Here is a 14,405-nt window from a genome sequence, read left to right as displayed (position 1 = left end):
AATGCCCTGCTGAAGGCTGATAGCTGTAGGCTATTCAGGCATGCTGGGAATTGTAGTTTTGAAACAGCTGGAGGGCCGCAGGTTGAGCATGTCTGGGCTAGAGAATTTGCAGAAAAATCCACAGCGGATTTTTTCCATATCCAGGCCATTTTGCACCTACACGACCAGACAATATTTATTTAAAGGATAACTGTCACATTTAGACCCTAATTTCAATTTTCATATATGTAGTTGCTAATAACATGATATTCCAGAATCAGTTACTATTAGACTGACTTACCCCATATTTAATAAGATTCAGCCATTAGCAACCAGTCTGCATAAAACTGCAATCTCACTATTCAGTTAAGATGGCCGCCACTGCCCTCACCCTGAGGCTAATCCTGCCTGCTCTCACTAGCCAGTAACAATAGCCCCCCAAAAGTGTCAGTAACCAGAGTCCTCCCCCCTAAAGGGTTAATCTCCTGCACCACAAAGGGGTCCTCTTACCACATGTTGTTTTCATTTATACACTGAGCAGACGGCAGATCTCCCTTCCCTGGTCTGCGCTGCACCAACTCTGCATTCTCCAAGTCTGCTGAGTGCAGGGACAGGGAGAAGTGCACACAGCCCAGGCACTGTTATCAGCTGCTGGGGAGGACCTGGCTTTAATTATTTACTTACAGTCCCTGGCTGTCAGTAATCTGACCTTGCACGCAGCCTGCTTCTGCGTCCTCCGTCCTTCAACACAGAGGACGGACCATGACTAGCAACCTGATTTTAAGCAGAGGTAAAAGTAGGCAGTACAGGGAACAAAACTGTGGAATTAAGGGGTAATTGAATACACAGTGAAAAGTTTAAATAGGGCCACCAAGGAGATATTAATCACCACAATCCAATACTCCAAAAAAAAAAAAAAAAAAATGACAGTTATACTTTAAGTACATGTAGCCGGTCTTTCATAAATTTCCCCTACAGCCTTCAGAACCTCACTATAGACTTGACCTTTCTCAAGACCAAGACCGAGAAGCTCCTGTAGTTACCCAACAATCATGGGATCTATATACATTCATTAAACACCATGTATACAGCAATGGGGAAAGCAGGGACCATAATAAACTGTCCCTCAATCCTCTGTGGAGCTGCAAGGACATTCACAATGATGTATTGTGGCTTTGACTGTGCAAAGGAAGCATTAAAAAACACCTTCAAAAAGATGTTCATTCTTTCTGCAATCATTATTTTAAGTGGAATACGATCACATTAGGAAGTAAAACATTTACCAAATGAAATGTATGTTTTTCTTGCTGCTGGGTCTGTTGCATTAAAGGGCTTGCCCAAGCTTTTAGTTTTGATGACCTATACTCAGGATAGGTCATCAATATCAGATCGGTGGGGGTCCGACACCCGGAACACAACCGATCAGATGTATGAAGAGACTGCACGCGCTTTCTCCCTTCTCTCTCCTGTTCTCTGCTGCTGTCTATGGTCTTTGCCATAGACCGCAGCGGTGAACATGAAGAGAGATGGGAGACGGCACGTGCGCATGCAGTCTCCTCATACAGCTGATAGGCAGGGGTCCGACAACTGATCTGATATTGATGACCTATCCGCAAGAACTCCTAGTGCCAGTAACTGCGAGCAACCATATCACCTAATAATAGGCTGAAATTATAACTGACTATCACTGCAAAGTGACCTGATCCATTATTTTATGCACACAACATGCATACAATCTAAAACTGTAAATAATTTCCAGGGTAATTATTTTTCGTATGTTAAGATGACAAGGTAACTATATATTATCACATCTTTCCAGCATCCTGGAAAATAGAACAAAGAAAATTGCAGAATGCTCTAAATTTGTCGAATTTTCAGGCTAGAATTGCCCATTCAAGTCAAAGGGTCGGTGAAAAAAACATTAATGGCGCACGGACGTGCTTTTCAGGGATAGAAGATACTGGAAAGAAGTGAAAACAATATTTTTTTGCTTTTTTACAGATGTTTTAATGTCATATGGATAGAAAACAAATGGAAAAACAGAGCACATTCAAACATACCGATTCCACAAAAATGGAAAATAATCTGTTTTTCATGAACGGAACACAGATGAGATTTACAATGCTTGTCTGAAAAAACCTTATTGTCAAGGTTCAAAAATATCAAATATTGTTCATGTCTATCACTCTCTTATAGTCACTGATGCAGATTTAAAGGGAATCGGTCATAATAAAATGACATTGTTAAAATAAATTTTTTATGCTATATATTATATATATATATTTTTTTTTTACATAAAAACTTTATTTAACCAATAGTTCATTTTCTAATGACACATTCCCTTTGATGCCATAAGTTCTGGAGTAGCTATGAGGTTGCAGAAAGGGCAATTGCAATTGTAGAGATTTTAGACATTAAGCCTCATGCACACAACAGTATTTTTTCACGGTCCGCAAAACGGGGTTCCGTTGTTCCGTGATCCGTGTCCGTTTTTGTTTCCGTGTGTCTTCCTTGATTTTTGGAGGATCACCAGACATGAAGGAAAGTGAAAAAAAAATCAAAGTCAAGTTTGTCTTGCAAATGATAGGAAAAAAACGGACGCAGATGAGAATCTTGTGTGCCTCCGTGTTTTTTCACCGACCCATTGACTTGATTGGGTCCGCAAACCGTTGTCCGTGAAAAAAATAGGACAGGTCATATTTTTGGGACGGACTGGAAACACCAATCACGGATGTGGGTGACAAACGGTGCATTATCAGAGTTTTCAACGGACCCATTGAAAGTCAATGGGTCCGCAGAAAATCACGGAAAACGGAACAATGGACACGGAACACAAGGATCGTGTGCATGAGGCCTAAGTCAAACCTCTGTACTGGCTATTACTTTTGCTGCAGGTGGAGCTAATCTACTGATCCATATATTATAGTACTCATGTATAGTGGAGGGGAGGGCTATGTCAAGCATGCTTGACAAATGGGGCAGACCCCCCAAAAGCTTAATGCTTGTATTTAGTGTGCTACAGGCACTGGATCCCTGATATAACCCAAAGGACACATACTGGACTTTATGTACTGTATGGAAAATCTCTATTTTGTAATGTGTTGGTAAAAAAGTGAATTTGGATATTTATATTGATTTTGGATAAAGAAGCAATGATTAAAAAAAAATGCAGATTTTGTGTGGTTTCTGAATGGAAAAAAATTGACCTCATGGGCAGAAGAATGATTGTTCTGCCCTAAAGGATTTTGAGTTGGTTTATTTTAAATTGTAAAAAAATCATGCAAAATGTGCATAAAACCTACTACAAATAGCAGTTACTTCTATCTGGCATTGTGACGAACTGCCGCCTAAAGCCAGACTCGAACGGGTTCTATGCACACTGTGTGGCAGTGTGGTTTCCCATTCTGACCTCTGCTCCTCTGACAGGATCACACAGCATTATAATAATTTATAATGCTGTGTATACCTGCCAGACCTATATCTACTGAATTACAGGGGCGGCTAGGGATGAGCGAACTTCATATTTTGAAATTCGTTTTTAGTTCGGGTTGTGGTATCATGTGAACTGCGTTATAGATCCCTTTACCATGAACCATAACGCAATTCCATGATGGAATCCCTTTTAGAGGCATTCTGTTATTCATTCCATCATAATAGAAGCCTATGGGTTGCATAACGGATCCCCCCGGTTTCTGTTATGCTGGAGTCCTCTCCTGCATAACGGAAACCGTACGGTCGAATAACGGAATGCCTCTAAAGGCATTCTGTTATGGAATTGCGGTATGGTCTGTATTAACAGAATCCATAACGCAATTCACATTATACCGCAACCTGAACCGAAAACTAATTTCAAAATATGAAATTCGTTCATCCCTAGGGGCGGCGTTATGTCGGAAAAATTCTGTGTATTCATGGACTTGCAGGGACACACAACATTATAAATAGTTAGAATGCCCTGAGATCCTGTCAGAAGAGTAAAGGTCAGAACGGGAAATCACGCTTACACGCGTAACATGTTTCTCGCATTGAACTCGCTCGTCTGAGTCTGGCCGAATAGGTTCAGCAACTCTTGGTTCCCAGTGACATTTGCACTGCAAGCTGCCTGTGCAATCTACTCACAGAAATAACCTGAAAACTATTGCATGTCATGTTGAAATGACAGTCACCTGAAAGGCATTGGATTGACATGTTTTTTTTTTTCCATTTAACATTTTTATCTAGATCCATGAGGTTAAAGTGGATCTATCACAACAACAGAACATTGAGCATGTTACAGAGCAGAAAGAGCTGAGCAGACTGATATATACTGTTTTGTTGGAAGTGATTCAGTATAATTTATTCAGCTATTTCTGTATGTACACTTATACAGGGGAGGCTGTCAGTCATAAGATAGCCCCACTGGGCTCCTAAACATAGAAAGAGCAGGAATTATAATTAATAAATGACAATTTACATATGTTTTCCCATGAAATTATATAATGATCTGCTCAGCTCCTCCTGCGCTATAATATGCTGCCTGTAGATTGGAAGGCATGTTCAATTTGACAGGTCCCCAAATCTTTCATAGCCCCAACAAACAACACTGATCTGAAAGAAGCCTGTGTGTAACAGGACTTTTTCTTCACTTTCTTAGCAAATACAAACAGCTAATACACTATTTATTTGACGCATCTGGTTCAGAGGAATACAATACACACAAATACAATTTGCATACATTAAGTATAGCAGTAATGCAATTCAGATTTATCTGTTTCCAATGTGTTCATGTGTCCTTTCACATGAAGTAGTGTGCTGCTGCATATAGTGATTGTCTTTGCATTGTGCCAGTGGTGGCATACATCTGTACTTTATCTCATTTTTTGTTGGACATACTGGCCTAACTGTGTTTTTTGCAATACACTGGACATTTATGGCATATCCCGTGGCTAACCCATTTGAAGTTTACATTTTTTACACAGCAAAATTACCAGACCTCGATAGCAATGTGTTTTACATGCATCTAGACAACAGCACAACACAAAAGAGCACACAAGGTCAAAACCCACAGCATGCAGAACAATCATGCATTTGGAAAACACTCATTAGTACACACGTGGACTCGTATAATGATGTCATCCAGGATGGTGCTGAAAAACTAGGTATCTGTGGAAGGTTAAGAGTCAAGCTTGGAACTTTTGGAAGAGGTACACTAGGAAGGCTGTTGGTGATACTTCTGTAAAACAGAATTAACGAATACAAACAAAGCTTTTTACTGGAGAAAAACGCAATACATTCTTCAAAATGCACAAATTCTTAGGTGTGGAACCAATTAAAAATATTTTTCCATAACTGCCCATCTCCAGTGCTACAGTTATGATCCACAGATAAGCATAGAGAAAAGGTTCCATTCCTCATAATAAAATAACAGCTGACATTTTCATAGACAATAGGGCTTACATTTTGTAGGCACAATGAATGGGAGTATGTATCATGTGCAAAATGTATGGACTGGTATTATTATGTATGTACTATGTGTATATTATGTTATTATATACATCCACAGAAATAATCCTTATGCCATTTATCGAGGTAGCATGTGCTTATATTCCTGTATAAATACAGCACTGGAGATATGTATTTGATAATCTACTTATTCAACTACAATTTTCACACTAAACTGGTGTTACAGTGTGAATCTTATTAGTACACTATGATGCACTAAAGTATTTTCCCCTTAACGACAATTCCGACAAACAACCTAAAACAATAAGAAAACTCAAAACAATGTAAAAACTATTAAAAACACTAGGCATATATGTAATTAAAAAAAAAGTAAAGGAGCTATTTATTTTTGTAATCCGATGTAATTCCATTTTCACTGAGAGATAGGAAAAAGGATAATATAAGCTGGTTAAGTTTAACATATACAAACTTGAAAATGCAAAGTCCAGTATGCAGCACATACAAATAATACTGTATATGAGGGAGGCAGCTGTCCAAGATGTAGTTGTCTATTGTGAGGCTGGGTTTACACATTGCTCTTGTGTTGCTTTTTAAAGAAACACATTAAGAATACACCAATTTTGACTGCATTTATTTACAGGTACAAAATGTTAATCAATGGAGGAGATATATTAATTTTCTAACATGCTAGACACACATGTTTCACCACCTTTTTGAATAGTCCTACTCTTCACCCTCTTTAGTCATGGTCTTAAAAAGATTTTGAAACATTCTTGCAGTCAAAGGGCCAGATTTATCATTAAGTTATGCCAGACAACTGAAAGGAAAAAAATGCAAACTGCATGTTTGTGACTTAAACGCCACTTGGCAAATACTTTTGCACAAGTGGAGTTACTCTGCCCGCCTTGCCACTTTCCTGAAAAGGATACAGAAATATCTGCCAGCCAAGAGATATCTGTGCAAATATCAGTGTAGGTGCACTGATTGCTGGATGATGTGCCTAATTTATGACACTACCAGTCTATGATAAATTTGTCCCAAAAACTATACCAGCTCCAATGTGGTCTAAAAAATGGTGTAAAATACTTCTAGTTTAAAGCCCTGTGGCACATTGTGTTACGAACAGGCATCTTGTAGTGCACTGTGTCACATCTTCCCTTCAGACTGCCTTAAACACACAAAAAAAATATACCACTCTCTAAAACATCACAGCTATAAACCTATTTAACAATCCAAATGGTCATAACATTTGACATATTGCGGCACAATATTCTGCCACAAAAAATAATAATACTACAAATAACAAAAAACACTATCTACATATAGCTGCCCCACTGTCTTATACCTGTAAAAATTGCATGGGCAATTCCTTGATGCAAAACCATGGCAATTGTGGAAAAATGCATGGATTTTGTATATATAAATGCATGTAAACCCACCCTTCCTGGGGGGCACACAGCACCCCTACCCCTTAGGATGACTGGTAAGAACTCATCAAATATAGCTCCCTTTTATTACAGGAAAATACAGAGCTGTTACACCACAGCACAGGCTCCAAGTCACCATAAAAAATTGTCACCGTGAACTGGCTACTTTCCAAACTGGATGTGAAGGACTGGAGGGTACACATGGCATTCCAATTAGTGACAATGGGTTGCACACATCATATACTACTGAGCCTCCAAGATTAAGACCTGACGGTCTGGATGACGTCAGAATCCGAAACCTCGCCCACATGCAGAGGCCAAAGGCCACACAATTTTGTTGGTAAACTGAGGTATTACCTTTAAAATTATTTGGCCACTGGCGGCCACATGAGAGCAGGGTTTCAGGCACATTTGGCATCTAGACCATCTGATCATACCCTAAGGGTATATCGTACGACAGTGTCGTTTATGTGGATTTTCCATGCTTACAATCTCAGCAAGTTATGCCACACTCGCACGTTCTTTCTGCTGTCTTCTGGGTCTCTGTTACCAAGGATGGATCAACTTAGGTGGAAGTGACACCCATAATGGTCATGACTATACAGCTTGTTTTTGTTTTACGGGTGTATATCAATTAATTAGAATATCATTGAAAAGTTTATTTCAGTAATTCAATTCAAAAAGTGAAACAAATATATATTTATTTATTTTAATGTTCATGATTATGTCTTGCAGCTACTGAAAACCTAAAAAGACAATATCTCAGGAAATTAGAACATTGTGAAAAGTTCAATAACATTAAGTTCAAAAGTCTGTTCATTTTGGTCCCTCCTTCTGGTTCAGCAGGCTACACAATCAGGGGAAGACTGCTGACTTGAAACTAACGGCGAAGACTTCTGATTTAATAGTTGTCCAAAATACAAAAATATACAATTACCACAAGGAGGGTAAGCTACAAAAGGTCATTACTAAGGAAGCAAGAAACAGGGTTAACAACAGCCTGGAAAGGATTGAAAGCTGGAGTCAGTGCTTCAAGAGCCACTACACACAGATGTATCCAGGGCATGGGCTATAACTGTCACATTCCTTGTGTCAAGTCACTCATGACCCAGAGAAAAAGTCAGAAGCGTCTTACCTGGGCTAAGGAGAAAAAGGACTGGACTGTTGCTCAGTGGTCCAAAGTCCTGTATTCAGATCAAAGTCAATTTTGCATTTCATTTGGAAATCAAGGTCCCAGAGTTTGGAGGAAGAGTGGAGAGGCACACACTCCAGTTATTATATCAATCCCAAAGTCAGCACAGCTTTCTACCGGAAAACTGTAGAGCACGTCATGCTTCCCTCTGCCGACAAGCTTTATGAAGCTTCTGATTTAATTTTCCAGCATGAATTTGCAGATGCCCACACTGCTAAAAGTCTTAACCATGGTATCACTGTGTTTGAATGGAGAGCAAACTCACCTCACCTAAACCCCATAGAGATTCTATCAGGTATTGAGAGAAGACACCAGGCCCAACAATGCAGATGAGCTGAAGGCTGCTATTAAAGCAACCTGGGCATTGATAGCCACAGGCTGATCACATTCCATGACATGCTGAATTGATGCAGTAATTCATGAAAAAGGAGCCCCAAACAAGTATTGAGTGTACGGTATAGGCATACTTTTTCAGTAGGCCAACATTTCTATATACATTTTTTTTTTTTTTTATTAGTCATATAATATTCAAATTTTCTGAGATACTGACTTTTAGGTTTTCAGTAGCTGCAAGCCATATGTATGTAATGAATCTATGTAACATACGAGTTTCGCTTTTTTAACTGAATTACTGAAAAAAATAAAGGTGTTATCCAAACCTGGAAAAAACAGACCAACAAATCTCATGCATAGGCATAGTGTTAATCGAGTTTAATGTATGCCTTTGGCTCCTAGGCTCATCATCCAGGTTTCAGTACAGCTCTGGGGACCTTTGTTCGTCTCAGAGCTTTCAGTTTTAAACCACCATCCCCATGACTGCGATGCAGCCTGACTGGTACAAGACAATGGGAGCCACCTTCCCTTTGTATGCACTGCAATCAGTACTGATCAAGGTGTTTACTGTGTTAAATGCCCCAGATTAGTGTCTTCTCCTGTTGAGGTCATTCAGGAGTGTGGCTGTCAATTACAGCTACATTCCTACTGTTGATACAGTACATGTGTAAAGCTGTTGCGCCTTTATGTTCTCCATATTGCTCATTGTAATGAAATGACCTTCCGTCAAAGAAGTACATGTAGGAAAGGGTTATATGTAGGGCTGGGCGATATGGCCTAAAAATCAATATCACAATATAATTTGAAGCATGTGCGATATAACGATATATCACAATATATTATTTTATTCTGTATATATACAAATTACAATTGCAAGACATTTTTAAGATGTGTATTGTGTAACAGATCTTTTTACTAACACTGTAAAAATGAAGTGTTAGTAAAACACAAAATTGTATAAAATAAAGTGCAAAATGTAAAAAAATAAACATTACATTTCTTCCTGCTGTCCTGATTACTTCGTTATATTGCACAAAAATAAAGCTGCACATATTTGAACTAAAAACCCTTCAAGTTAAAAAAGTTTATTTTCCATTAAAGGGAACCAGTTATCAACTTTATGCTACCCATACTAACAGCTGCATAAAGTAGACACAGGTAAATTGATTTCAGCAGTCTGTATTTTAAAAGTTAAAAGTAAGTGGTTGCCGAGAACCAACATCAACAATCATTGCATACTGGGTCTGGAAAAGAGTCATGGCCACCTGAGAAGAGTCATGGTTTTTCATAAATTCCAGCCCTCCCTGCCCACCTGCTGATGACTGACCGTCTCCTACCGAGTTTCCTCCCTTTCTGTCTAGGACAGAACTGCCAATCATCAGCAGGTGGGTGAGAGTGCAGGAGATTATGAATAATTCTGACTATTCTCAGGTAGATTTGACTCTTTTCAAGGCCTGTGCTGCAATGATTATGATGCTGGTTCTCAGCAACCACTTACTTTTAGCTTATCGACACACTGCAGAAATCATAATTTCTGTCACTATTTTACGCTGCCCTCTAGGTCATTATAAAGCTGTTGACAGGTCCCTGTAAATATACAACAAATTTCAAACTTTCTTTGCAATATGTAGTGCAAATATGAACATGACTGAACAACATCAGTGTTTATGCTCCTTGCATGCCGTGATTAAACTTCTTGCACATCAGACAAGGTTTTTCGCCAACAACACAAGTTTGTCCAGTCTTGGACTTCAGTGCAGATCGTTACTATGCATGTTACTATGTTGCCACTGCTGCTGAATGCCCTTTCTGAGGGGGCACTCATGGCAGGTATGCAAAGGTATTTCTTGGCTCGGCTTGCCACTCTGGGGAAATTAGCCTGGTGCAGCCTCCACCACACCAGTGGGTCAGCTTCTCCTTCTACATCCAGTGCCTGCAGGTAAATATTAAGCTCAATTTCAATTGCTTCTCAATTGCATCAATGAAGGCAGCTGGGCCAGGCTGAGCAGATGCATTTTTGAAAACGCTGCCCAGACTTCGTTTACTCCTCTTGGATTCTCTCTGGGCTTCTCGATCACCTCCTGTGCTTGTGTGTGATGGTGGTGACTCTGTGGCAGACACAGCTTGGTTCTCTAGTAGTGCCTGAATTTCTGCTGCTGCTTTTGTGAAGATGAACTCTCTTCGGGTGATCTGCTATATATGATGATCTGAAGCGTGAGTCTACAAAGTAGGCCATATCCAGGAGGTCATCAGTTGCAGGGTCTGAGTACTTCTCATTTAAATACGTGAGGATGGCTCTCTTCATGTCCTTCATCAGGTCTGTGTCCATGTCATCATCAGCTAGAGGAAGAACTGTGGTGTTTAGAAGGTGGAGCACAGATTTGACATACGACACACTCACATACTCTTCCCCAGACAGCATCTGTGAACTCCAACAGGGGATTGAGGGTCTTGTTCATAGATTCTAACACATCAATGTCCTGCCAAGTTGGTACCAGGTGCCTGGTTTTCCTGTCTGCTTTCAGGACCTGTGATATGGCCTTCTCTTGTTCAAGCAGCCGCTGAATCATCTGTTGTCGATACCCCCATCTTGTTGGTGTTTCAGTGATGAGGCGATGAGTGAGTAGGCAGGTTTAGCTCAGCCTGTGCATTAGTCATTTTTCTCTTCCTTTTCCAAGTGTAAGAAAAGGCACTCACAATTTTCTTGCATTTGCCAATTGCATGTTCAACACGGGCATCTTTCACACTTGTCTCTAAAATTTTAAGATATTATTAGCACAATACCCCAGCATAATGTTGAACTAGTCTAGGACTAAAAGAAACATTTACCTACCGATGGCGAGGTGGAGCCTGTGGCCAAAGCACTGCAGTCTTGTCCAGCTGTTCATTTCCACTGCTTTCACGATATTTGCGCCATTGTCATGATTATCCAGACTTGTAACTCTTCTTTAAGTCCCCATGACTCCAGCGCTCCCTTTAATCCCTGAAATATCAGTTCACCCATATGATCCTCGGGGAAATAAGCTGTCTGTAGGCATCTGCTGCACAACTTCCACTCATCATTGATGAAGTGGACTGTGAGACTAATGTTAGACTTCATTGTGTGACTGGACCACAAGTCCGTAGTAGTTGCATAGTGTTTTATGCTCCGGAGTTCTTTTTTCACTTGCTCGCAAACTTTGTCATACAGTTTGGGTAAAGTGTTTGCGGCTAGGTACCTCATAACGTGGATCGAGTGTCTTAATCATGTTCTGAAAGCTGCTTTTCTCCACTGTAAGAAACAGCACCATATCCTTACACAGGTACAGGGTAATGGCATTTGTAATTAGTGGTGGTCAGTTCGCAGTGTTCGCCAGCGAACACATGTGGGCTGCCATCTTTAGTAAGGTAGACGCACCCGCCTGGCGGTACACAGGTAAGCCCTTACCTGTGCCTGTGTTGGGAGCCGGTTTGGATTCAAATGCAGTCACTGGGAGCAGGCAGTTCAGAGAACTGCCACCGCGGGCCTTCATCGGGCTGTTCTCAGAACTGCCTGCTCCCGGTGACTGCATTTGATTTCAGACCCGCTCCCGACACAGGTAAGTGCTTACCTGTGCATCGCCAGACGGGTGAGTCTACCTTACTAAAGATGGCAGCCGCATGTGTTCGCTGGCGGACACTGCAAACTGACCATCACTGTTTGTAATATCAATCCACCGCCGATTTCTTTTGTCATATGGAATGCCTTTAGAAAATGCCCTTAAAATATTAATCTGGTGTGTAGGGGCAGGGCCACCTTTTTGCTTTCCACTTGAGTGACTGGGCGTTTGTTGAGGAAACAGTTTTTAGCTACCTTCGCATTCCAAAATGTGCTTCGTTTTGAGGTGATAAAACAAATTTGTTGTATTCCCCATCTTCGCTATTATTCTTGTCCGGCATAATTTGCAGATTATATTTTTCTGCTCAAAATCGGACTTAAACCCAAACCAAGTCCATATGACCGACGTCGCACCTCCTCCTCCACACGTGTAAAATCCTCCATGCTTGCGAGTTAACCAAAACAGGCACACAGCTTAAGGATATCTAGGGCTGCAGGAAACGATTACTTTAGCAATTGAGCATTAATCGAGTACTATAATAAGAAAAACCTTAACCAAACATATCGCTAAAATTGCTTTATGAAAACAATATTTTTATTTATTAGCCCCATGCCATTGCCACCATCATCATGTCCCCCAGCCAACGCCATCAGCCCCATGCCATTTTCCACCTTCATCATGTCCCCCAGCCAACGCCATCAACTCCATGCCATTGCCACCATCATCATGTCCCCAGCTAATGCCATCAGCCCCATACCATTGCCAATTTTCCACCATCATGTCCCCCCAGCAAGCGCCATCAGCCCCATGCCATTTGCCACCATCTTCATGTCCCCCAGCCAGCGCCATCAGCCCCATGCCATTGCCACCATCATCATGTCCACAGCCAACGCAGTCAGCCCCATGTGCGACTGCCACCATCATTATGTCCCCCCAGGCAGTGCCATCAACCCCAAGCCATTGCCACCATCATCATGTCCCCCAGCCAGCGCCATCAGCCCCATGCCATTTTCCACCTTCATCATGTCCCCCAGCCAACGCCATCAACTCCATGCCATTGCCACCATCATCATGTCCCCAGCTAACGCCATCAGCCCCATACCATTGCCAATTTTCCACCATCATGTCCCCCCAGCAAGCGCCATCAGCCCCATGCCATTTGCCACTATCTTCATGTCCCCCAGCCAGCGCCATCAGCCCCATGCCATTGCCACCATCATCATGTCCACAGCCAACGCAGTCAGCCCCATGTGCGACTGCCACCATCATTATGTCCCCCCAGGCAGTGCCATCAACCCCAAGCCATTGCCACCATCATCATGTCCCCCAGCCAGCGCCATCAGCCCCATGCCATTTTCCACCTTCATCATGTCCCCCAGCCAACGCCATCAACTCCATGCCATTGCCACCATCATCATGTCCCCAGCTAACGCCATCAGCCCCATACCATTGCCAATTTTCCACCATCATGTCCCCTCAGCAAGCGCCATCAGCCCCATGCCATTTGCCACTATCTTCATGTCCTCCAGCCAGCGCCATCAGCCCCATGCCATTGCCACCATCATCATGTCCACAGCCAACGCAGTCAGCCCCATGTGCGACTGCCACCATCATTATGTCCCCCCAGCCAACACCATCAACCCCATACCATTGCCAATTTGCCACCATCATCATGTCCCCCAGCAAGCGCCATCAGCCCCACGCCATTGCGACCATCATCATGTCCACCTGCCAGTGCCATCAGCCCCATGTGCCATTGCCACCATCAGTCCCATGTGCCACTGCCACCATCATGTCCCCCAGCCAGCGCCATCAGCCCCATGTGCCATTGCCACCATCATGTCCCCCAGCCAGCGCCATCAGCCCCATGCCATTGCCACCATCATCATGTTCCCCAGCCAGCACCATCAGCCCCATGCCATTGCCATCATCATGTCTCCCAGCCAGCACCATCAGCCCCATGTCATTGCCATTTGCCACCATCATGTCCCCCAGCCAGCGCCATCAGCCCCATGCCATTGCCCTCCATCATCATGTCCCCCAGCCAGCGCAATCAGCCCCATGCCATTGACACCATCATCATGTCCCCCAGCCAGCGCCATCAGCCCCATGCCATTATTTGCCACCATCATCATGTCCCCCAGCCAGCGCCATCATCATCAGTCCCAGGCCATAGCCATCCACCACCTGGTATATTCGGGCCCCTGATGCTACTTACCTTCCCTGCACGGCTGGCTGATGGAGTCCGCAGGAGACGAGACGGGCCGCGTCTTCTTCCCAGCATGCACTGGGAGGGACCTGATGTCACACACAGCATTAGCTAGCGCGCTGATGTGTGAAAGCAAGGCCCTGCAGAGCGGTGCAGAGTCGGGAGGCCACGGAGCGGTGAGTGAGAAGCTTCTTCAATTCACTACCGCTCCGTGGTCATCTATCGCGATATGGTGATATAACTAA

General features: G+C 42.5%; 1 protein-coding gene across 5 annotated transcripts in view; it reads right to left on the bottom strand.

Moving 5' to 3' along the window:
- The window catches only part of CADPS2 (calcium dependent secretion activator 2), a 605,828-nt gene that overhangs the window by 133,305 nt on the left and 458,118 nt on the right, over positions 1-14,405 (bottom strand). Inside the window, exon 20 of one of the 5 annotated variants that reach the window (XM_044280279.1) lies at positions 5,072-5,191. The exons of the other annotated variants lie outside the window; for them this stretch is intronic. Within the exon in view, the coding sequence (XP_044136214.1) occupies positions 5,072-5,191 (120 nt within the window). The remainder of the gene's footprint in view (positions 1-5,071; positions 5,192-14,405) is intronic. 5 annotated transcript variants of the gene reach the window in all.

Source organism: Bufo gargarizans, chromosome 2 (assembly GCF_014858855.1).
Source record: "Bufo gargarizans isolate SCDJY-AF-19 chromosome 2, ASM1485885v1, whole genome shotgun sequence".
Lineage (NCBI taxonomy): Eukaryota > Metazoa > Chordata > Amphibia > Anura > Bufonidae > Bufo > Bufo gargarizans.
Note: the sequence above shows the minus strand (reverse complement) of the source record. Positions and strands in the feature narration are given on the sequence as shown.